Consider the following 22262-nt stretch of genomic DNA (forward strand, 5'->3'; position numbering starts at 1 on the left):
ATCCTGCAGGTTGCTTATCAGTTTTTATTTGAAAACGCGCGCCGCTATTTTTAACCCGGCCATTCTTCTTCCTCGCGGTCTTGTTTCTTTCCTGACCGTCTTTCTTCTTAACCGAGAAGTCACGACCGGCTACTCTTTCCCGCGAGTAAATGAAATAAAAGTACATCGACGCGAAACTGCTGATGATGTTCCACGAAGGAATAACATTTTTCTGTTGTTATGTAAATATATGTAACTTCCTTTTTTCGGGAAATTGCGTTCAAGATTATTTGCGATGATCGTTCAATTTTATTTTTCCGTTTAATTATTGTTAAAAATAAAAATAGACGCACATTCGTGTGTGCCAAATTGTTTAACACGTTAAATATCCCCACAGTCAACAGTTGACTGACAATTTGAATTTTGTATAATGGAATAATTAGTAAAAGACGAGAAGACAAACTTCGAGTTACGTCAATATTGTACTAACAACGTAAAATAACAGAGAGGGAGATTAAATTCAATAATTAATTTTAGTATTATTAGATATAATAATTTTCATTTTTTTAAATTTCCATTTCAATATTTGTCTCCGCACTTTAACAATTAACGCGTTAACGTGAAATTACTTTTCGCTCAAAATTTTGTCTTGGAATAATTTGATACATTGGACGTATGTACAATGTGATGTAAAAAAAGGATTAAAAAATCGATGATAACAGTTATATTTATTAGCGATGCGAGTATAGCTGGAAGTAATTGAGCGGATTCAATATTAGCCTGGTCTGGTTAAGAATAGCCACGGTGGGAATCCCGTTTGACCACCTTGCGTGCCAGTTGTTTACCGACTAAATTAGGGTGAATGTTCCGTTGTGCAAAAGCTATCGTTATTTTGTTACCGAATAACAATATTAAATTTTGCGATATTAATTGAACCAGTCATTAAGTCCTCTCGAGTGAGCTAATAACGTAATCAAATAAAAAAATCATTATACTTCAATATTTAAAATCATGGTTTGATATTTTCTTCCCTTTTCATATTTTTTGTAAAAGGATTTATGACTTACAACAATAGCATTTTTATGTAAAGATTTGGAAAAAATTCTTAGGAATTTATTAAATAAAGAATGTCTATATTTTATTTTTTTTCTATACTTCAATAGTAGTAATCCAAAATTGTTAAATGTACATTGTTCATAAATACAAAAACAATATTGTTAATAAATTAATGCTTTATATATTTGCATCGTACATATAGATTAATATAAAAAAAATCTTGTTACATAAGTTTTCTTATTACTCTCCAAAAATTAATATATAAATTCAGTATGTAAAAATATTTTTTATAGTAACAGTAGATGAAATTTATATTATTATCATAGTATTTGTACTAGAATATGAAAACAAGTATTTTTATTTGTTATATATTTATGTTACACAATTTGTGAATTTTGTAATTACATTGTATATGTTTTATAAATACTATTACAATATTGGTTCCTTTTGTAATTCAATACATTTTGCAGTACATTATTGAGTTTTTATTACGCGTGTTAAATCATACTTCTTTTGTCGAGAAATTCGTACAAATATATTCAAATTTAAATAATATAAAGTATTTACAAAAGCGTCTTAACAACCCATTGCTTTTTACAATTTTATAAAAATCATAACTAATAAATACTTTTTTAATGATTAGACAATGATATGGTAACCATATTTTAAATTTGATACTTTTGTGTATGACGTTTGTACAAATTATTTTTTGCTTCAAAAACATTTAAAAACCAAAAACTATTCTTCTTTTCCTGGTTGGAGACATAATTACATACTACGAACTGTTATCTTTTTTTAATTGTTTGTTTATCATTTGAAACTTATTAAATATTGCAAACATTTGTTTTTTAATTATGTATTACTGTCAATAGTTTGTTAGAAATTATGCAAAATGTTACATAATAATCTAAAATAATTCATTATTATTTTATATTATCCACTATAATTTCATTTTAGTATATTGTATATATTTTTTTTTAGGTGCAGCATTCAGAATACTAACATTTTTTATATTATATTATGTACTTGAGAGTTGTACTAATTTATTATTCACTAGTGCTATTGTTAGTACATAAAAAAACTTATTTTTCATATGTTTTATACATTTTAATATAATAAATGTAAAAGGCATAAAAATGAGGACGTGCGTCCATTGTTTAAATTATAATTTTAATAATAAATTAGAAATGATCTAGTATGTGTGAGATAAGAAAATAAGAACATTATTTTAATATTTTACATACAATACTCTTTTCTTCATTAATGTAAATTGATTAGTCAATTATTTTATTATTAGCTACTTCGTAAAAGAACTATGTTACAAAAAAATATATCTATCCTTAGAACACAGAATCAACGATTAAAGAGGTATAACGTTGTATCTAAAATATTTTGTATTAAAATAATTTTCCTATAAAAGGTCAAAATTGATTTTCCAAATAGATAGCTGTTTACCTGGTTATATACAATTGAATGTTAGACTAAACATCTTGTACATAATATACAGGGCATCACATACTTGTTTTCAAGAGGTTTCTAAAAGACAAAATGTATGCACATCTAATTGAATCAAATATTCAATAAAAACAATTAAACGTGTAAAAAATGTGAAGAGAAAGGAGAAATGGTCACAGTAAAAGTAAAAGACCATTCAAATATCTCTTGCAACATAAGTAGCTGATAAGATATCATACGATAATCAATATCAGAAGAGTGGTTATAAATAAACCACAGGTAAAGCAGAATTTCTAACACAATACATTTTAGTATGTAGTAATAGTTAAATAATGTAGCAATCTACAATTAAAATAATTCCGAATACCAATTTTCAAATATAATGTTATTATCGTTTTGCTGTAGAAGACGGAAAAGTATAGTGATTGGATATAATCAAGGCACCCTGTATATTATACCATTTTGTGAGAAGAAATGATCATGTTATTACAAAGTTTGTTAGAATAGGATTACATGTATATATAAAATTTATCTTCGTTGGTAAAAATTATGAGCTAGCAATTCTGTTTGTATAAATAAGTTTTGCTACCAAAAAGATGCCTTTTTGGTATTCCTCATAGAACAGTTAAATACGTTTGACAAGATTCATTGGTGTCTTAAAATTATACCACCATTTGTGCTTTCATAATTGCCATTATCAAATTTGTAATTTTCGTATTAAATTAGTCATTTCGTAATATTTAACTGATCAAGAATACATTGTATATTACAACATACAACACTTTTTTTTGTTCTTTTTATCATTTAACTTTAGCGGTGGTCTTTCAGATAACTGAAATTTTCTAACAATTCTTACTAATTCATGAAAAGCTTGATCTACATTCATTCTTAATTTTGCACTGCACTCTATATAAGGTATTTTTAATTGACGAGCCATATTTTGAGCTTCTTCGACTGACACCTACAACAAACAGTTTAAATTAATATAGTATTTATTACTTACTTATAATAACAATAACATTTACTTACAACTCTGTGATAATCCAAATCTGCTTTGTTCCCAACCATAAGCATAGGAAATTCATCACGATCTTTTACTCTAAGAATTTGTCTATGAAATTTCAATATTTCATCGAAAGATGAATGGTCCGTTACTGCAAATACAAGGAGAAAACCTTCGCCACTTCTCATGTACTGTTCTCGCATTGCACTAAACTCTTCTTGACCTGCAGTATCTAATACTAAAACATCATAAAATATTATTAGTCTAATTATTCCAACTATTATAGAACATATAATATTTTAAATATTTTTTCGAGCTTCATTACTTTAAGTCTTTGATTAAATACTGGTTAAGAAATTATAGTCTTACAATAACAAACCCTTGGTTCATTATGGAACTGCATGAAAATCAACATAAAATATAAATTATAACAGTTATTACGCTTATACAAACAACTTTCAAACAATAATCAGTGTACAGTATCATGGTCCCAATAATTTACTTACTGTCAAGTTTTGCAGGTATATCATCAATAACACATTGTTTGGTATAAGAATCTTCGATGGTTGGGTCATAATCAGTTACAAAATAGCTCTGGAAAGTGTGAATAAAATCAATATAGACAATAAGAAAATAGTGCATAGGTGTTCTATTTCCAATCTAATGTATAACAATATATTTTCTAAACATAAAAAATTGTGACAAAGAAAAAGAAATTTTTATTTTCCATTAGAATTGAAATATGTATTATACATTATTGATACAAGATATGAGCACAGTACTCATTTCATACATTATCAGGATAACATGCAAATTCATCAAACAAAGCATTGCAAAGTTATATGACTATATTAGCAGTGCAATCCCTGATTGTGTAACATAATCGGTAGAAGAATGTAACGCGTTCTTCTAATGTTTAGATTAGCGTAATTTCAGAAATAATCGCATTTGAAATCTAATACTCCAATATTTGTTTTCTATTAGAACATTTTATTATTCGGTCAGTATTGTGGATGCGCCTAGAAAAATCATTATTGCCTTATTTGAAGGGATAGACGATGACGTAGATATCAAACGAATCTAATTGACAAATCTAGCAATGCACAAATAAATGTCATATATATACATGTACACACGTATCATATACATATAAATATATACATATACATATAATAAATATATTTGTACACGTGCAACATAACGCTGCATACGTATACGTATATGTACATGTACACCCACATACAAGTCGGGTACACCTATTGGCCATAAAAAGTACTTACTTGAATGAATTGTATTGTGATCGCAGATTTTCCGACACCACCCCCACCTACGACAACAAGTTTATATGTCTGCGCGTAGCTTTGTTTATCACCGGGCTTCGACATTTTTCATACAATTGATTAGATTGATGATAGATTTACTTGGAAAAATTCACTGACACATATTGAAAACTGTACGACGAAATATGGGAAAAATACAAAATCGAGGCGCATTCACATGCAGGCACTGCACTAAGCGTTCTTTCACGAATAGGGGTGATATACCAAATACTGCATATTTCCTTACTAATACTACAGTTCACGACTCAAGAACGATTAAACATATCGTGAGTCTTCTATGAACGCGAACTCACTAAACACCGAGTAAGGAATGAAGTGAGACAAATACCAGACTATCCCCACCTTATACATATATGTATATACTACACCTATACACATGTATACATATGCATGTGTACAACATTGTGCTATTTCGATTGATTGCGCAGTCGCTATCTTAAATACCGCCCTCTTGAGTGTATTTATCTCGATTTGAAATCATTTAAATTTGTATACTGACCAATGATCATAGCAGTCGAGGCCCATATAACATCAATCAGTCAATCAATCAAATTTGTATACTAGTATTTAACAAATGTCATGTTATATCTATTGTATTATTTAATAATATTTATAATAATATACTAAATTACTCTGTAGTAACGGTATTAATAAATTTATAAATATAATTAAGTATAATTATAGTGTAAGTATAAATTTCAAATAATCGAAATATAGTAAGTGATAGTTATCTGAATCATTCAACTGTGCGGTTTAGTTATACTCACCCCTCTTAAAAAGAATACTTTTTTAACAGTCGATAAAAGAATATAAATACATGTTAATAAATTTAAAACATAATCGCAATAATTCATTTCAAATCAAATATATTATACGAAAACAGGTATATCACATAAATTATAATATAATGTAAATGGTGTGATAATGTTCGTTGAAGACCGTGTGACATTAAATATATCGATTTATACAAACGATTAAATCGAAACAAAATAATAATAGGAATATAAATCATGATGTATATCGATAGTTTTCGAACTTAGTTTATTATTGAACTCTTTCAAATAGCATTTGTTGGTGGACTTTAAATACGTAGGTATTGGCTCTGGTTTAACAATAAATCGAACGGATGGTAATTAAATAAAAATTAAATATTTCCATAGTGAAATCACGTGTTATCAGTAATATTGCTTTACTACCGTCGAGTTCGTTTCATTTTTATTTGGTCAATTATTTTATATACCATTTTTCAACAATCGTCGAGTCGTGATAAAATTGCAGAGGTACAAAAGGCACGGGATTTCATTTCGAAGATAAGCGCTTTTAGTATAAAATATGCGAATCGTTTAATCGATCGTCCGTAACGATTTTCGATAAATAAAAAGATACTTATCGCGTGGTTAATGTTCAATTGAAAATTCGAAATATTGCATATAAAGAAGTGGATATCCGTGTAGAAATATAGAATTTTTTTTCTTTCATTATTAGAACAAAATATTTCACTTGTTACTTTGCAACTAAATCGCTATCAATGCATTACATAATAAACAACGCACGCTCTGCAATCATAATGATAGCAAAGCATATAGCTTGATGCAATTGAAGATTTGTTTGAAACTCATCCAAGTAAGTTTGATGAAAATTAAAATACTTTCACAGATTGTATTCTTGGCAACTAAAAATTATGCTAAATCAATGAAATTCCCTTTAACATCGGGGTAATTAATCGAAGAATGAATACAATGAAAGAAATGAAATAAATTATCATATAGATAACTTAAATGTAATCTTGAATCAAATTATATGCTTTGAAATTATTCGAAATAATTATTCAACAATTTTGAAACTACGTGTACTGTTGTGATATTCAATTATATTAACTTGTGTCTTTAATCTTAAATACAAAGGTATACAAATATCTGTATAAACAAAATACTTATTATATATTTGTAAAGCAAGGCGTTTTAATCAATATAAATGGACAATAAACACGAGAAACTATAAAAATGCGTATATACATTATTTTGGAAATATCTCACTATCTTTAACCATTATTTTCAAGCTCAATTCAAAGTGACAAATGATTTCAGAATATGATTTTTAGCTTCTTCACCAATTTATTAGTGAAAGCCTAGTATAAATCTTAGATAGTTAGAAAACGATTAAGCAAAACTGAAGGTAATTGTTATTATCAAAAAATGAACACATATAAACTGAGAGGTTTTTTCTTTTCTAATTCATAATGTTTCACAAAGCATTCATTATACACGGTATAGTTGCATAATATGTACATTTGTTTTCTTTCTTTTTTTACATAACACAATATTATTTGGTTATTACAGAAAATGTTAGTATATTTTTGGTTCCAGTGCTTCGTGATTTTGAACGATACAGATATTTACACTTTCAGATAATTAAATATTTTATTCTCTTTTGTTACAAAAAAAATCCATGTTTAAGACATTTGAAACATCACACTGGAACACTGAACATTGCACATAACGCATTTTCCCCATCAATATAATTGTAATTTTCTTGAAATAAAATTCCTTTTTAACTTTCACTTTCATTCTCCTGCGCTATATCCACACTGTATGAAATAAAATTGTGATAGAAAAATTTACAACATACTTGAACCATGTTACCTTCGCTACAAGTATATGCAACATAATACCTTATTAGACAAATATCATTTTTTACTTTTAAACTTTAATTAAGGCCCCGTTATATTCGGTTCGACTACTTTTACCACGCCCAAAAAATTATTTTTCACATCATATTCAAATGACAGTTTCTGTACATTTTAATAAATATTTTAAATCCATAAACAAAATATTATATTGATAAGCATGTGAATTATTATAGCATTACCTTGGCATGGTATAACCATACCTTTTGCCATAATTATTCTTTATATTTCTCTTCTAACATCGTCCTTCAAGAATATCTTAAAATAATATTTGTTTGAATAAATCAAATGATACTTTGCAGTAAGTGAGATGATCCTAGCTTTTGACGTATGAATTTCTTTTAATACTTAATATCGTTATGGATATAATTTCCAAAATAATTTTTCCTTCTATGTGTAGGCCAAAACACACTGTTTGATTTTAATTGTGTACCTTATTTTTCCTTTTAACAGAAGAACAAAATCGTTTATATTTGATTTACAACAAAAGAATGAATTACAATATATTGTCTGACATAAATAGCTGTATAGATTCAAATAATAATTATTCTCTTTAATTTTTCAATCTTTAGTTTGAAGTTTTAGTTCTTTCATTCATAATAATTAAACAATGCTCCAATTTTTTCATTCTTTCATAAATCTGGAATTAATTGTCCTAATATTTATAGAATAGCAATAATGTTGGTAATATTATGAAGAATGGTAATAGCAGTGATCATAATATAATACAAACGACGAAAGAGAAGCATTCAAAAGAATACATTTAAGACTCGAATATAGATACACTGTTACGAACATTAGAGCTACGTAATATTTCAGAGGCCCATTATTATGTCTTTTGATTTTTTCCAAATATGTTTTTATACTCCAGTTCTGTGTAAGAAATGCTGTCGGTGTCAATGAATAATAATGATAATAATAATTAATAATAATAATAATAATAATGAAAATGATAATAGTAATAATAATAGCAGCAAGAATAACAACAATAACAATAATTACGATGATGGTGATGACGATGATAAATGATTACAACGACGATAATCATAATAGTAAACGATCGTTACTGATAAAGCAATTACTTAATCTCTGTGACAACAAACAATGTTGTCAACAATGATAATTATATTAAAAATGATTTCCAGTTATTTCTATAGAGAGATTGATTTGCTTATTTAAAATCATAGTTTCAATTTGTATAATAATGGGAATCTTAATGATGACAAGGGTGGTAGTAACGTGAACATTCATAGAAATAAAGAGCAATCATAAGTTGCGATAGAAATTGGTTTAATAGATCGATCATTGATCAATCTCTTTAATATTTGTAGGGAATCTTCACAAGTTTGAGAATAATAATAGGATAAGATAATAAAATTACTAATCAATAATAACATAAGGCAATATGTGGAGGATCTGGCCATCATAACTGGGCCTTGCTAGCATCTGATGCCATTCTCGAAATTCTTCGCCAGATTGGCTATACACATTGTTTACACCATTGATTTCTGATACTCCTTCCTTTACCTCTTGTCTCTCGCTACAAGAAGTTAAAGACGACAGTTTTGGTTGGAAGTTTCCATTCAGTCCTTCTATGCACTGCGAATGTAACCTTTCTATGTCTTCCGCTGTAACTTGTCTAGGTGGATATTCAGTACTATTTTGATCTTCGGTTGTTTCCGTTTCACACTCACTCCAATCAATCGAACTTGGATCTATAGGTGGTAACTTAGCCAGTATTTCTTCGACTGTTAAATCTTTACACTGCTCTGGTTGGCTTTTTTGAAAATTTGTAACCGATTTTTCTTTGTACACTACACCTGATTCTTCACACTTAGATGGTACATCATGACAGTTTTCTGTGGGCTTTAACCGACTTTCTGGTGAGGCTTCAGAAACTGTATTCCTATGAGATAAATTGTTCTGAGGACAACGAAGGAACTTTGATACTTGTTCATTGTTACTTCTCAGAATGTCTTCCATGCTGGGTGATTCTACACTTTGACTAGGTAGAGCACTTGAATTAACGCTAGAATTGGTGCCGCGTGCCCGTAGATCAGCCAGCAATTCTTGGGTCGTCTTTAATTTAGGATTCCTTGAGATACTAGCTAGTTTTTCTTTTACACGATCTTCTAAAATTGGTTGCTTCTTCATAGATTTACTGCCTTTCTTTCTACCACGTTTCTTTGGTCCTGAATCATCAGGATCGGTGGAAGACTCCATAAACTGATCAGAGATTCTTTCTTTAAATGTGGGGCTAGGCACTTGCAAATTTAAATTACCACTTATATTTTCGCCGTTGAGACGTTGCTTTTTAACCAAGGATTCACTTTCGGTGATTGAGTCTGAACCATGATGTTGATAACTAGGTTGGTCCTTAAGGTCATCTTTTCGAAGACGTTTGTTTGAACTGTGAGTTCGTGGCACTGCTTCCATCGAATGATGTTGGCTCGAAGAACCAAGCGTAGGTGGCACATCAGAACTTGTTCTGTGGTTGCTGGTCACTGTAATTGACTGCTTGTTTGATGATGCATTAGGAGAATGTGAATGATCACTATGCACAGACAAAACTGGGCTAAGCACCTGTAATAGTAACAACATCAAATTTTCACCATATTTTATTAATTTAACTAACTAGTATACAGATGAGATGTATTTATTGAAGTTAATTCTTAAAGAAAGTCAAAGAATATGTTATATCTTATCAAAATTTAAATGATACAATAAATTGCAATAAAAAGTATACTAGTAAAAGATGTACAATATATTCAGTTTAAAATACAAAACCAAAATTTTAATAACTTACTCTGAGTGGAGTGGTATCCCTCAACAGTGGACTTTGTGAAGGTACCAAACCTCTCAATGCTGGACTTTGTGGCTTTAAACATCTTAATGCAGGACTATGTGGTTTTGCTCCATTAAGAGCAGGTGGTGCTGTATCAGCTGGTGTGGGTTGTGGAGTAGAATGAGCAGAAGGCAAAACCATATCACGCCAACGTCGTACCAGATCCTTCGCACGTTTAGCCAAGGCATCATTATTTGTTTTTCGTCGAAGTTCATTAATATATTTTCCAAGTCTTGTAATCTAAAGTAAGTAACAGCATTTGCATAATTAGATAATAGAAATTGAATTAAACATGACAATACAATGTGATTAAACAATATAGTACTGCATATAGATGATGTAACATTTGGAATTGTTAAAAGAATCATATATTTTAGATTTCAAAGTTTTTACCTCAAGTACCTCCTTTGTGATCGCCGTCTTTTCCAGGGCCGTAATGACATCCACAACAGCTCCCATGTCGATGACCTAACAAGATTTAGATACAATAAGTAAATAATATATACAAAAACAATTAGTCAAAGTTTCACTACATTATCTTACATTTTTATAATGCATAATTTATGTTTAGTGACAACAATGCATTGATAAACTATATATTTTACTACATGTTACCAGCCATCGCATATATGTGACACCATAAGAATTGTTCAAGATTTAGCATCACATATCGGTCATACCAAATTGAATATTTTAATAGTATGTGTTTAAAACCACAAGTAACATTACATAAAATTATACAAATTTTATACTTGAGTTGTGAAGTGTGAGCTTTTTCTTTAAATAGCAGTAATAAACATGTTAATTTATTGATTTCCTAATATATATATTCTAATTTGCCATCTATTTTTTTGTATAAGAATCCATAAAGATATTTAACAGTGTTTATAACAAACAGACTATGGATTTTGATACATTTATGATGTATCGAAGTATGCAAAGTATATACAAATGATGTAATCTGTACTCTGAATCTCTATACTTTGCAGCTTTGATATATTGTATGTGTATTAACATTACATTGTAATAATAGAATAAAAACAAATTTCTGCCATGCTTGCTTTTGACTCAAGTATGTAAGAAATTAAAATACCATTATTACATAGTATTATGTAAAAAGATTTGATTCAATGTAACATTTCAAATATATGTAGTTACATTAAAATCATTTGATAACTATGATTAAAATACAATTAAATAGTTAATGTCTCAACAAATTAATTTATTTTCATAAAGTCAAATAGATTATTAAAAAGGGTTAAATTTAATAGTTAAATATCTTAATACAATTCTTTATTAATATACACAAGTTTTGAATCTTTGGTAAATCAACATCTACAATCTAAATCTTTTCTAGAATCAATCACTGGCTCATTACAGTGCAACATATTTAGCTGCTTGTATCATTAGAAATATAGTAAAAAATTGTTGATTTCCTTTTTATTCATACAGCAATATCAATGTTACAATAAGATCAAATATCAATATAAAGATCATACTATTTGAATAGCAAATGAAGAATTGTCAATAATAGTATAATTTGTACAAGATTTATTGAACAACAGCAACATGCAAGATAATCAACACGTGTCTATGAATTTCCTAAATAATTCATCAGCAATAGCACGTTCAACGTAATTTCATTACAGTGCAGTAAGAAACGTTCAATGATAAAACGGCAATCGGGCCATAGATATAAAATGCTTGCAAAACGTTTCGGTACTTCGTAGCTTTCTGCGAACTGCGCCTGTTAATACTAAAAGGTGGACAATACGGTACATGATTTGGGGGTGACGAAAATCTGAAATAAAGAGAAGAGACTGAAAAGAAAAAGAAGCACGAAGGTGTTTCAAACAGTCGTATTCGGTCGTTGGGCATTTCAGCTGCGACATTGAGGTTATGCTTCGGGTACGGTCGACAAACGCGTTTAACGTTTCGACGTCGCACACACTCGTGGAAAGAGAAGAGTTCGTCTGACTGGCATTGCATCGTACGTTCGTACGTACACACAGGAAACGTATAACTCACTCACACGCGGAGCCGTCGCTTACAACTACACTCTCAGTGACTCTCGCGCACGCCACTGGTACAGGCACACGGCGCACGGTGGATCGAGAGTGGCCCGATAGCCGTTTGCGTGAACGGACGGACGGCGCATCGCGGATTCATCCCGCTACTTACATTGTATTCCTTATCAAGAGATTTCAACAATCTTTCGGTGAGCTCGGTGCAATATCTCTGCATCGGGGGGGCACACTTAGGGCCCTCGCGGGGAGATTAGGTTAGCGTAAAATCGGCTCCACGCGTCCGAGTGTCACGAATACGAGAGCACGGGGGACTTGCAATGGCGACTACTGAACTGTGCTCCGCTCGCATGCCCTCCCTACCTCCCAAGTGCCTCCTAGTCGCAGCCCATGCATCGTCCCTAGCCCCACGCCGCCTCATACTGCCAGGCAAACGCTACTAGCTCCTCTCGTGGTTGGATGACACTCCTAACCGTTACCACACCTCCCTTCTATCCCCACTACCGCGATCAAATGGCGCTCGAATCGAATACCGATATTCAGCAGCTAACTTCATGTCACTAGTTTTTCTTTTATGTTTCAAGACTGGAAATAAACAAAGCTATAAATGATTAAAACTAAATGTCTAAGAAAAATAAACTTCTCTTTATCAAATGGTTATTTACTCGTCGAATATATCAAAACTTACTTCTCATAAACACTATGAATAATCACAATAATCCTTTCTTGGGCTTTAAAAGCTTCATATAAACAGCCTTTAAAAGAAATAATATTTACAGTTTTTTTTATTTCCACTCTTTATTTATATTTACTGCGAAAGAACGACCTAACTATACGTCGAATTTTGGTATATTTCTGCGCATCTTAACCGTGTTCGACTGCGTATAGTTTGTAGTCTATGACAACGCGCATGCGTACTTCAGACGATCTTGACAACGGAAGTATATACCCAGCGGTCACATAGTTTTGTGGTTTTTAATTACTATTGATAGTAGGATATTCCACCCGATAAATGAAATATCACTTCACCTGTGTTCATTTTATAAATATTCTTAAGAAGATTCAATACAATATTTGTCTTATTTTAAACGTAATGCGTTATTACAAGTGGCTATCACTATTCGTTTATTTTTTTCCCACCAAGTGCATGACCATGAAAATAGAGTACGTTATAAGTTATAAGATTACAACTTATCGTGATTAGAGATTTTTCTAGGTTATCAGCTGTGTAAATAGTCATCTAGTTATGTACAGTAAGCTTATACAACGTGATATTTTAAAATAAATATTTGGGTATGATATATATTAATAAAAATGTATAATTAACATTATAATTATGTTTAAATCATAAGACCAGAGTGCGTAATCCATATGCTACGTGTACATGAATATGACATAAAAATAGAAAGAGAGCGCTGTATAAATGTTTATGTAAATGTCCCTAGCATTTTTGTTCGATCACGCATGCGCACTCGGTCATTGACGAACTTTGTGCGCAATGTTTCAAAAACGTTTGTAGAGAGAAATATGAAAGTTATCTTCCCGAAAATTGCTTTTCCTAAATAAAATATCAATTGAATAATTTATAAAGTTAATGCTAGATTGCGTGAAGTTACGTTGTGCAATATTACAATACATTATTGTAATAGTACATTGTGATGTACACAGTACCTACGACGCATTATTATTTACTAATGCGCATGCGTAATTAGTCACGATTGTATAGTTTTTTCCAGTTTACCGATTCCCTTTACGACTTGAGTAAACAATTCACTGATTTTATAACAAGTATTATGAAATTCTAATTAATGTATATGTAATTAATAATATATTAAATTAATTGAATGTGTTATATAAAACATATTAAAAATGGGGTTTTCTGGGTATAGAATGAAGTTAGGTGGATACAGTACTACCAACATGATAAACAATCATAATTACATGGTTGCATTTGTATTATTGAATATATACTATTCTTATATATATAAAAGTTATATATACGTACATATATATATATATATATATATATATATATATATATATATATATATATATTCTTTTAATTAATTATACAAAAAATATATGCATATTGTAATTGATATTAATTTTATTACCAAAATGGGAATTCATAGCTCTATTAATCATTACAATTATTACTTTCAAAATTAATTACCATAAACATTATGTATGTAACATGATTAATAAGAGAAATTGTACATTAATTAATCGCAACTTTCTGTCAAAGAATTAGAGATTGTTTGTTTTATTAAAGTGCGAGTGCATATGTGCAAGAATGTAACGTTAAAATGATTAGGTGAAAAGTAGTATGAAGTTCTAGTGTGGTATCCATAACCTAATTCGTAGAAAAATGTACGCGAGGATAAGATTTGCATATTTCTCTGAAATTTGTCGTTTTTGCGAAATCTTCAGCAACAGCCACGAGTAAATGAAATCATCGATGTCAAATGTAAATTTTTCTAGAACTTCGTGATAAAGTCGTATTCGTGTATTTTTTGTATGCATAGAAATGGCCCTCCTATTTTATGTTCGTAATAAATAGTAAAAAAAGTAAAAATTTAACATAGTAGACGAATAAATAAATTGTTAAGTTTGTGATCATAAAACATAAAAGGCCCACTTATATAATATTCACACTGAGTGCATATTATACGGTAAATATGTTTTGTCAAAATTATTTGCGAAATTGCATATAACAAAATACTTTTGCATGCAAACGTAAACAACTACATTATACACATAAATTAATTTTATTCATTATATGATAATACAGTATTATTTCAAAAGTATTTCTTGTATGAATCCTAATTCTCATGTGTATAAGCACTGTTACATATTGTTTTGTAAATTATTTTAATGTTTTATTTTTTATATGAAGTATATATTATACCTTCTTATTATGGTAAAAAAGATAATACTTAACTATTCAGTTGATAAATCTTTCTAAAATATAAAACAATAAAATTTTCTACTTTTATGTGTTATTTATAAACTGTTCAGCAAAATCAGTTGTATAAATTTGTATTAAAACATAAAAGTAATCATAACCATAAATCTGAGTTAAACAAAACATATGGTTATCTGATTTTTCATACATTTATATGGAAATTACTTCCAAAAGTGCTTATATACTATAATTTATTTTGTATAATTATAAATAAAACTATCACAAAATTTGAAACTATAATTGTATATGAATCGAATAATTCTACTAGTCTATTTAAGCAGTATCTGTCTACGTATACTTTTAAAAGGACAGATATTTTTACTATTCAACATAATATTGTTTTTTGACTTTAATATTTTATTGCTTAATAATTTTCTTAATAAATATTTGTTATCATGTTATTTACTTTATAACTATTACCCTAGTATAATTATATACTTTTGATTGCAAAAATATATTACCGACTAATTAATTGCAACTTGTAATCCATATAATAACATCTACATTCTGGTTAATTGATGCAGTTTGACATATAGGATAGGGATTTTGTAGTTTCTTATCGCTGTATCCTATTATGTCACTGTCCTCATTAATGAACCATAGAAAATTGGAATTATTCAAATTTTATTACTTTTTTAATGGATATTCTTATTCAATTAAATTTAACTTTAACTTTAATTTTATATAATATACTGTAAACTAATGTTTACTCATTGTTATAAAAAAAATATTAAGGTTAAGAAAGCAATAAAATTATTATATTCAATTTTTTAATTTTTATTACTCTTCTAATAATAAAATTTGTATTAATATAATTAAACTCTTATTTAAACGACAACATAATTTTAAATGTATTGTAAATATTACAATTGAGCACATATTTAGTCGATGGAATGACTAAATAATGATTTCTATAAATAATTAAAAAAAAAAACAAATACTTATATGAAAATGGAATCAAATCAGAAATTGAAACTGATAGAAAATTACATTGCATTACTTAAAACTGTATTAGTAAAATAGCTCAATATTTCTTACCGCTTTAACTCAATCAAGCGATTATTCTACCAGTACAATTCATTCCAAAAATAAGTAAAAGTATTTGACAATATTATTATATGATATAAACTCGCGTCGAATCATTATTCAATCAACAAAATAGTCCCAAATTTTCTATAAATTTATAAATAGAACATTTCACAAGATTATTCCAAAGTATTCACAATGTACTATACCATAGATCTTTGAATTAAGCAATAATATTACCTATATTTTGTATATTTTTGTACACTGGCTCTAAGACATTCAAGACTTCACTGAAAAATTGCTTTGTAGATTTCAGTGAGCAATAGTCACCCCTCCCTTTTTTTTTTGTTTTAAATAAATATTTGTATAGAGTTGGATCACGAAAAAAGAATAGTTTTCATGAAAACAAAAACTGAATCAAAGTATTGGTCAATGATGAAGTCCTCCAACTTTTAGTTTTTTTGTTTGACGTACAGTCCTGCTTGCTTCACTGTCTGAAGATTCAGATTCTGTATCATTGTATCCTGACATTGGTACACCTTCTGACTTTGTGACTTCACAAGTCTCAGCTGCAAAGTTACCTGTCATCTTTGCTTTCTCAAGTGCTCGAACTGCAAACAATATATTTTGAAACAGTGTAAAAGCTTGGCTATAATAAGTTGAAAATAAATGTACATAAGCTATAAGTTGTTTCAAAGTAATATTAAGGCTAACTGAGATTAAATATCCAATGCAAATAAGATTAATAATTACTTTGAGACTCTAAAAGATTATTTTGCCGTTTCAAGTCATCAATATCCTGCTGGTGTGAAGAATTTTTGCGTCGCATGAATTGTATATACTCAGCAGCTTTTTTGAGTATCTGTGCTCTGCTTGCAACTTTTTCTCCTTGCAATGCAGGAACGGAATCTCTGAGACTTGAGAAACTATCTTTAATATGATCTCTGCGTTTGCGTTCCAAAGCATTGTGATGTGCACGTTTTTCTGCCTAAAAGTCACATATGTTCTTCTTTTGCTTTTAAAATTGTAAATTTGAGTAATTTTAGAAAATTATAAAATACACATATAAACAGTACAAAATAACAATATTGACATACTGTTGTCAAACTTGTATCAGTCTATAATATTACAAGAAATAGTGAAAATTTACATTATAATTATATTACAAATACCTTCATTTTGTTTGAAATATTAAAAGATAAATTATTTGGAAACAAAATATTGTTTCTTACTAGCTATTAGTTAAATTAAGTGGAAAGCGTCTGTTTAACCTCAAAGACATATAAACTTCAGATTTTTCGAATAAATGATTGGTATACTGATAGATAATTAATAAGCATAGAATAGATAAACTATTTAAAACGAAACAAAGGAAATAAGAATAAAGAATGAACTTACCTGAGAATAATATTGTGTATTGTTTGAATGCCTTTGCCTGGAGTCAGAGTCATCGCCTTCCTGAAAAACGATGTCTTTAATAACACTCATTGAAAGGGCACTTTTTTAAGAACTTACATCACTCTCAATGTCGATGTCTCGATCATCGTCACTCATTATAATTTTCTTGGTTGCCCGAGTAATTGGTAAACAAAAGAGCTTATCCAGTACTCGAGTGATATATATGAACGTAGCACGCAGTACACATATACACAAGGATTTGACAGGAAAGCATAAAAGTTACCAATGGTTTATCGAAATAGAGATTTTATTTTGAACAAGTGTAGAGCCTGTCTATATTTTTGTGATTTATTGGAAAATTATATACCAAAAGAAGAGAAACATTATAATCAGATTTGGCATTTTATCACAAATTAAACGCCTTTCAAAATTGATTTATATTTTACAGAAAAATCATTAGTTTCTTTTATAAAAAAGAAAACATTGTACTGTTACTACCTTCAGTCGTGTGTAGGTGGCGCATGTAGCACGGAAATGAACTTTCTGTAGTCAAATTTGTTTTATTTATGATCATATCGTATAATGTTCGGGGTATTTTTGAACACTAAAAAAGTTGCAGCAATGCTTGTGAAATCGGTGACGTTGAAAAGAAACTTGAAGTTCAGTTTGCCGTGGTTAGGAAAATTTTTGATACATTACTCGTATTTTTATAATTATGTAATTTTCTTTTGGCGATAGCTGGAAAATGGTGGTGTTCGAAAATTGGAAAGGTGGCAAGAGAGGGAGAAAGAAAAGAAGGAGAAAGTAAGGGATCTCCCACCCTCTAACAATATTTTCCACCGTTCGTGGGGAGACCCCTTCTTTCTTTCATTATGAAATCATATATAAAAGAAACAAACTAGTAGTGTGCACTTCACAAACACTCTTTGTTACTAAATGAAGCCTACTAAATGGTTTTGCGCCTTTGACAGAGGGATGTAATTGAGGGATGAACAACAACTATTTATAGTGTCTGGAGGCTCATCGAGCACTAGCGAGAAAGCCGCTTCAATGTTATGCGCCGTCTAGTGGCGACGAGCGTATATAGGAATGAGGCGCCACATCAGCCCCTTTTTCAACCACCATCGCCATCTTTAACAGTTGCCGTCAAAAATGCATTCTGTTTTCATGCGTGGCAATGCTATTTTAGCATATACATTAAGTGTTTCGGCGTGTTTAACGTTTTGTTGTTTTCTATCTACCGTATTTATTGATTATAGAGCAAATGCAACATTAAATACTGTCAAAGTAGTAGTGTAAGTATGACTTATTCATTTAGTATCACATGTTTTCATACAAATATATTTATTATTTTATGATTCTGGAATATAATTGATTTACGTATTATATCGTACTTTTTCTTTTTGCATCAATAAATTTTGTACTTTATCTCTTTTTAAATATAACTTATGTTACAAAAAGATATGTACAGAATGATGTACATGAAAAATATGACTTTGTGTAATGTAGTTGTTGTAACTGACATACTGTACATATTTAATAATTAATAGCATTTCATTTGTTTTCTAGTAAAAATGTTCCAGATTATAGTGCTTCAAGAGAAAAAAATGATTTGGGTTATTTAACATTTGACTTACAAACTGATATCCTTTTTTATCTTCTCAACTAATGTAATACAAATAATATGTATTTAATGATATAACAAAGCTGTGGATATTTATGTATTTATGATATATTGAACTCTGTATAGCACAGAGATTTACGATGTACAGATTGTAGAATTTATATATTCTTTGTAGACTTTGATACATCATGATGCATCAATATTCACAGTCTAATCAAAACTATATGTATATTTTCTTTACATAAATATACATCTCACTCAGTTATTTAATTGGAATGTTAAACAATTATTTTTATATCTCACTGCTGAATATCAGACAGAAAATAATGAATTCAATCAGGTTTGTGTCTAATAATACTTATTTCGATGTAGAATATTATACTATAAATTATTCTTTACTTCAGGTAGTGTTATGGGATAAAATAGTACTCCGTGGAGATAATGCTGTACTTGATTTTAAAAATATGAATACGAAGTATTACTTCTGGGATGATGGTAATGGATTAAGGTAATTTGGAATAAATAATAATGGGGTAAAGTATAGAAATGCAATTACCAAAAATATATATAATTAATTTTTATTTATTCTTTTAGAGGAAATAAAAACGTAACATTAACTTTATCATGGAATATTATACCAAATGCTGGACTTTTACCAAGTGTCAATGCCCTTGGTTCTCATACATTTGCATTTCCATCTGAATATACCTCATTACGTGTATAACATACATTTATATATGTGATAAATTTATATTCGTTATTTTATAAAACTTTTAATTATTCTACACAAAGTCAATCCATAATAAATGTAATATTATTTTCATGTGTCATGATTGAATGTTAGGTCATTGTTCTTTTCTGTTCCTAATTTGGTTATACCATGAATATACTTCTATATAAAAATATAATTTATTTTATGTGTACATGGTATAAACATGTAGAATTATAATTTATTAAAAACTGAAACAGGATATTGGTTATTGTATATAAATGAAAATTTAATATTCAATTGTATATTGTTTTTATTAATGATTACATTTAAGTGATGTGTTGTTCTCGTTCTCTTCGTTTTCGCTTAATGACTCGTTTTCTTGTTCCTCCTCGTCATCGTCATCATCATCGTCCTCATCACCGTCATAATCGTCTTCCTCATCATCCTCAGCTTCATTATCTTGATCATAGTTGTGAGATTGGCTTCCTGAAATACAAAACAACATATACATAACACGTTTTACAATAATAGTTACTAAAATAATTTTTTTACCATAGCAGCTATATCCAGTTTCATCATCAGATTCATATAGTCCACTTTGATTTTGTCTTCCAAATTTATGACTTCTTGCTGCAATAAAATAAAATTAACTTATATAAACACTTACTTAAAAATTGCATATTGATAAATAATTAATTCAAAAATTAATATATTACTTGACATGCTAAGATCTTTCGTTTGAGATGTTTCAAAGCCACATTTAGGACAAGGTATGGGTTTGTTCTTATCATATTTAAATCCTTTTCTTCGAACATGATCTTCACAATAACATGTCTTACATCTCAAACAAGAATATTGTCCCAAACGATTGCAGGACTGACCTAAAAATGTTAATTATTTATAACAAATAGAAGAGGAATTATAAAAATATTGCTGATTAAAATATTGCTACATTCTTACATTTAAAACTTTCTGCTTCTAGAACTTGACACGATGCTTGATGTTCAAATTGATCATCTTCACAAAGAAAACAATCACAAAATGAACATCGAAATATCCTACCACCATGATCCCAAACACCTCTCTCACATTCCTGACAAATTGCATCCATTAATGGACACATACAGGCATGAGTTGTAAGACAACGTCTTCCATGGCAGACCCATGCTTCGCAATGATCACATATAGCTCCCTGTTTATAGTTTAAACATTTATATTACAATATTTTTTAATATTATTATAGATAAATCATATCTACTTACCACCATACCTAAACCAGTAGTAAATACTCCAGGATGACGAACCACACAATCTCCAGTTTTTAACATACATTTTACTTTTCCACAATGAGCACACATAGGTAAACGTTGTACACTTTGGCAAAAATAGCAGAAAGCTCTACTTTTTTGTTTCTTGTTACATTTATCACATTCCTTTATAGCAAATAAATATAAACATTAATTGGGAAATAAAATATAATATGCAAATGTATTAAGAGGTTATAAATTAAATATTATTAAAATACAATAATATATAACTACTTGCCATCACTGCATTGCAAGGAAATTTAGCTAAATTTATTTGATCCTTTGCTGCTCTAATTTCTTTTTGCCTTAACTTTTGTTTTTCAGCTTTTCTTCTTTGTCCTGTCTTTTTCTTTGGCATTTTGTTATTTTACACTAATTCACGTAACTATATTATAATTTATATATCTTTATTATATAAAAATACTTTAAATAAATGTTTTGGTACACTCAGTGCACATTTGGCTCCTTTAGCAAAGTAGCCACGAGATACAGATCCCTACCACCTTTTACCGCTAGATGGCTACATATTTTGTAATCCACAAAATGCATTATACTTCACTTTCGTTTTTAATTTTTTGAGCGCATTATGATAGCGATTCTGTTAATGTCGTAGAATATTCTGCTCTTCACGGAAAAGCGTGAAAGCTACTAATTTTGCAAAAAAATCTGCAATTTTCTATTGTCCTAATTCTGCTGTTCACTGTTAGATGGCTTTAGTTATGCATTTCAGATAGCGTACACAAAAATTAAATTTTAAAATACGTGTTAAAATGAGGCTTTCAAAATACCTTTAATTTTTTTGATATAAAACATTCTAAAATAGGCAATATAACAAGAGAGAA

General features: G+C 29.3%; 5 protein-coding genes across 10 annotated transcripts; 1 reads left to right on the forward strand and 4 right to left on the reverse strand.

Annotated features, from left to right (window-relative positions):
• Positions 1-1375: 1375 nt before the first annotated feature.
• Ras64B (ras-like protein 2) lies at positions 1376-5387 on the reverse strand. The gene is made up of 4 exons (XM_003706406.3): positions 4774-5387; positions 4000-4087; positions 3520-3731; positions 1376-3451 (listed from the first exon to the last, which is right to left on the reverse strand). The coding sequence occupies exons 1-4, from the start codon at positions 4876-4878 to the stop codon at positions 3257-3259; spliced, it is 600 nt and encodes a 199-aa protein (XP_003706454.1). The 5' UTR covers positions 4879-5387; the 3' UTR covers positions 1376-3256.
• A 3405-nt stretch (positions 5388-8792) lies between these two features.
• Positions 8793-13652, reverse strand: MED26 (mediator complex subunit 26). 5 transcript variants are annotated; one of them, XM_076540932.1, is made up of 5 exons: positions 13077-13652; positions 11864-12973; positions 10758-10832; positions 10326-10604; positions 8793-10102 (listed from the first exon to the last, which is right to left on the reverse strand). In XM_076540932.1, the coding sequence occupies exons 2-5, from the start codon at positions 11933-11935 to the stop codon at positions 8900-8902; spliced, it is 1629 nt and encodes a 542-aa protein (XP_076397047.1). In that variant the 5' UTR covers positions 11936-12973; positions 13077-13652; the 3' UTR covers positions 8793-8899. The 5 variants fall into 5 exon arrangements, with proteins under 5 accessions (XP_076397047.1, XP_012148023.2, XP_003706456.2 ...); XM_012292633.2 differs by having other exon boundaries at positions 11864-13652; XM_003706408.3 differs by having other exon boundaries at positions 12752-13647.
• A 2454-nt stretch (positions 13653-16106) lies between these two features.
• Positions 16107-18170, reverse strand: Max (MYC associated factor X). 2 transcript variants are annotated; one of them, XM_003706409.3, is made up of 4 exons: positions 17895-18170; positions 17778-17837; positions 17133-17367; positions 16107-16990 (listed from the first exon to the last, which is right to left on the reverse strand). In XM_003706409.3, exons 1-4 carry the CDS (start codon positions 17931-17933, stop codon positions 16809-16811), a joined length of 516 nt encoding a protein of 171 aa, XP_003706457.1. In that variant the 5' UTR covers positions 17934-18170; the 3' UTR covers positions 16107-16808. The 2 variants fall into 2 exon arrangements, with proteins under 2 accessions (XP_003706457.1, XP_076397067.1); XM_076540952.1 differs by lacking the exons at positions 17778-17837; positions 17895-18170 and adding an exon at positions 17552-17685.
• A 590-nt stretch (positions 18171-18760) lies between these two features.
• On the forward strand, positions 18761-20224 carry Spase22-23 (Signal peptidase complex subunit Spase22-23). Its single transcript, XM_003706410.3, has 5 exons — positions 18761-19072; positions 19347-19420; positions 19653-19741; positions 19806-19909; positions 19996-20224. Exons 1-5 carry the CDS (start codon positions 18930-18932, stop codon positions 20123-20125), a joined length of 540 nt encoding a protein of 179 aa, XP_003706458.1. The 5' UTR covers positions 18761-18929; the 3' UTR covers positions 20126-20224.
• Noa36 (zinc finger protein 330 homolog Noa36) lies at positions 19964-22087 on the reverse strand. Its single transcript, XM_003706442.3, has 7 exons — positions 21659-22087; positions 21376-21546; positions 21074-21305; positions 20830-20994; positions 20666-20743; positions 20438-20599; positions 19964-20361 (listed from the first exon to the last, which is right to left on the reverse strand). Exons 1-7 carry the CDS (start codon positions 21776-21778, stop codon positions 20345-20347), a joined length of 945 nt encoding a protein of 314 aa, XP_003706490.2. The 5' UTR covers positions 21779-22087; the 3' UTR covers positions 19964-20344.
• Between the last annotated feature and the right edge of the window lie 175 nt (positions 22088-22262).

Source organism: Megachile rotundata, chromosome 16, assembly GCF_050947335.1.
Source record: "Megachile rotundata isolate GNS110a chromosome 16, iyMegRotu1, whole genome shotgun sequence".
In the NCBI taxonomy this organism is placed as follows: domain Eukaryota; kingdom Metazoa; phylum Arthropoda; class Insecta; order Hymenoptera; family Megachilidae; genus Megachile; species Megachile rotundata.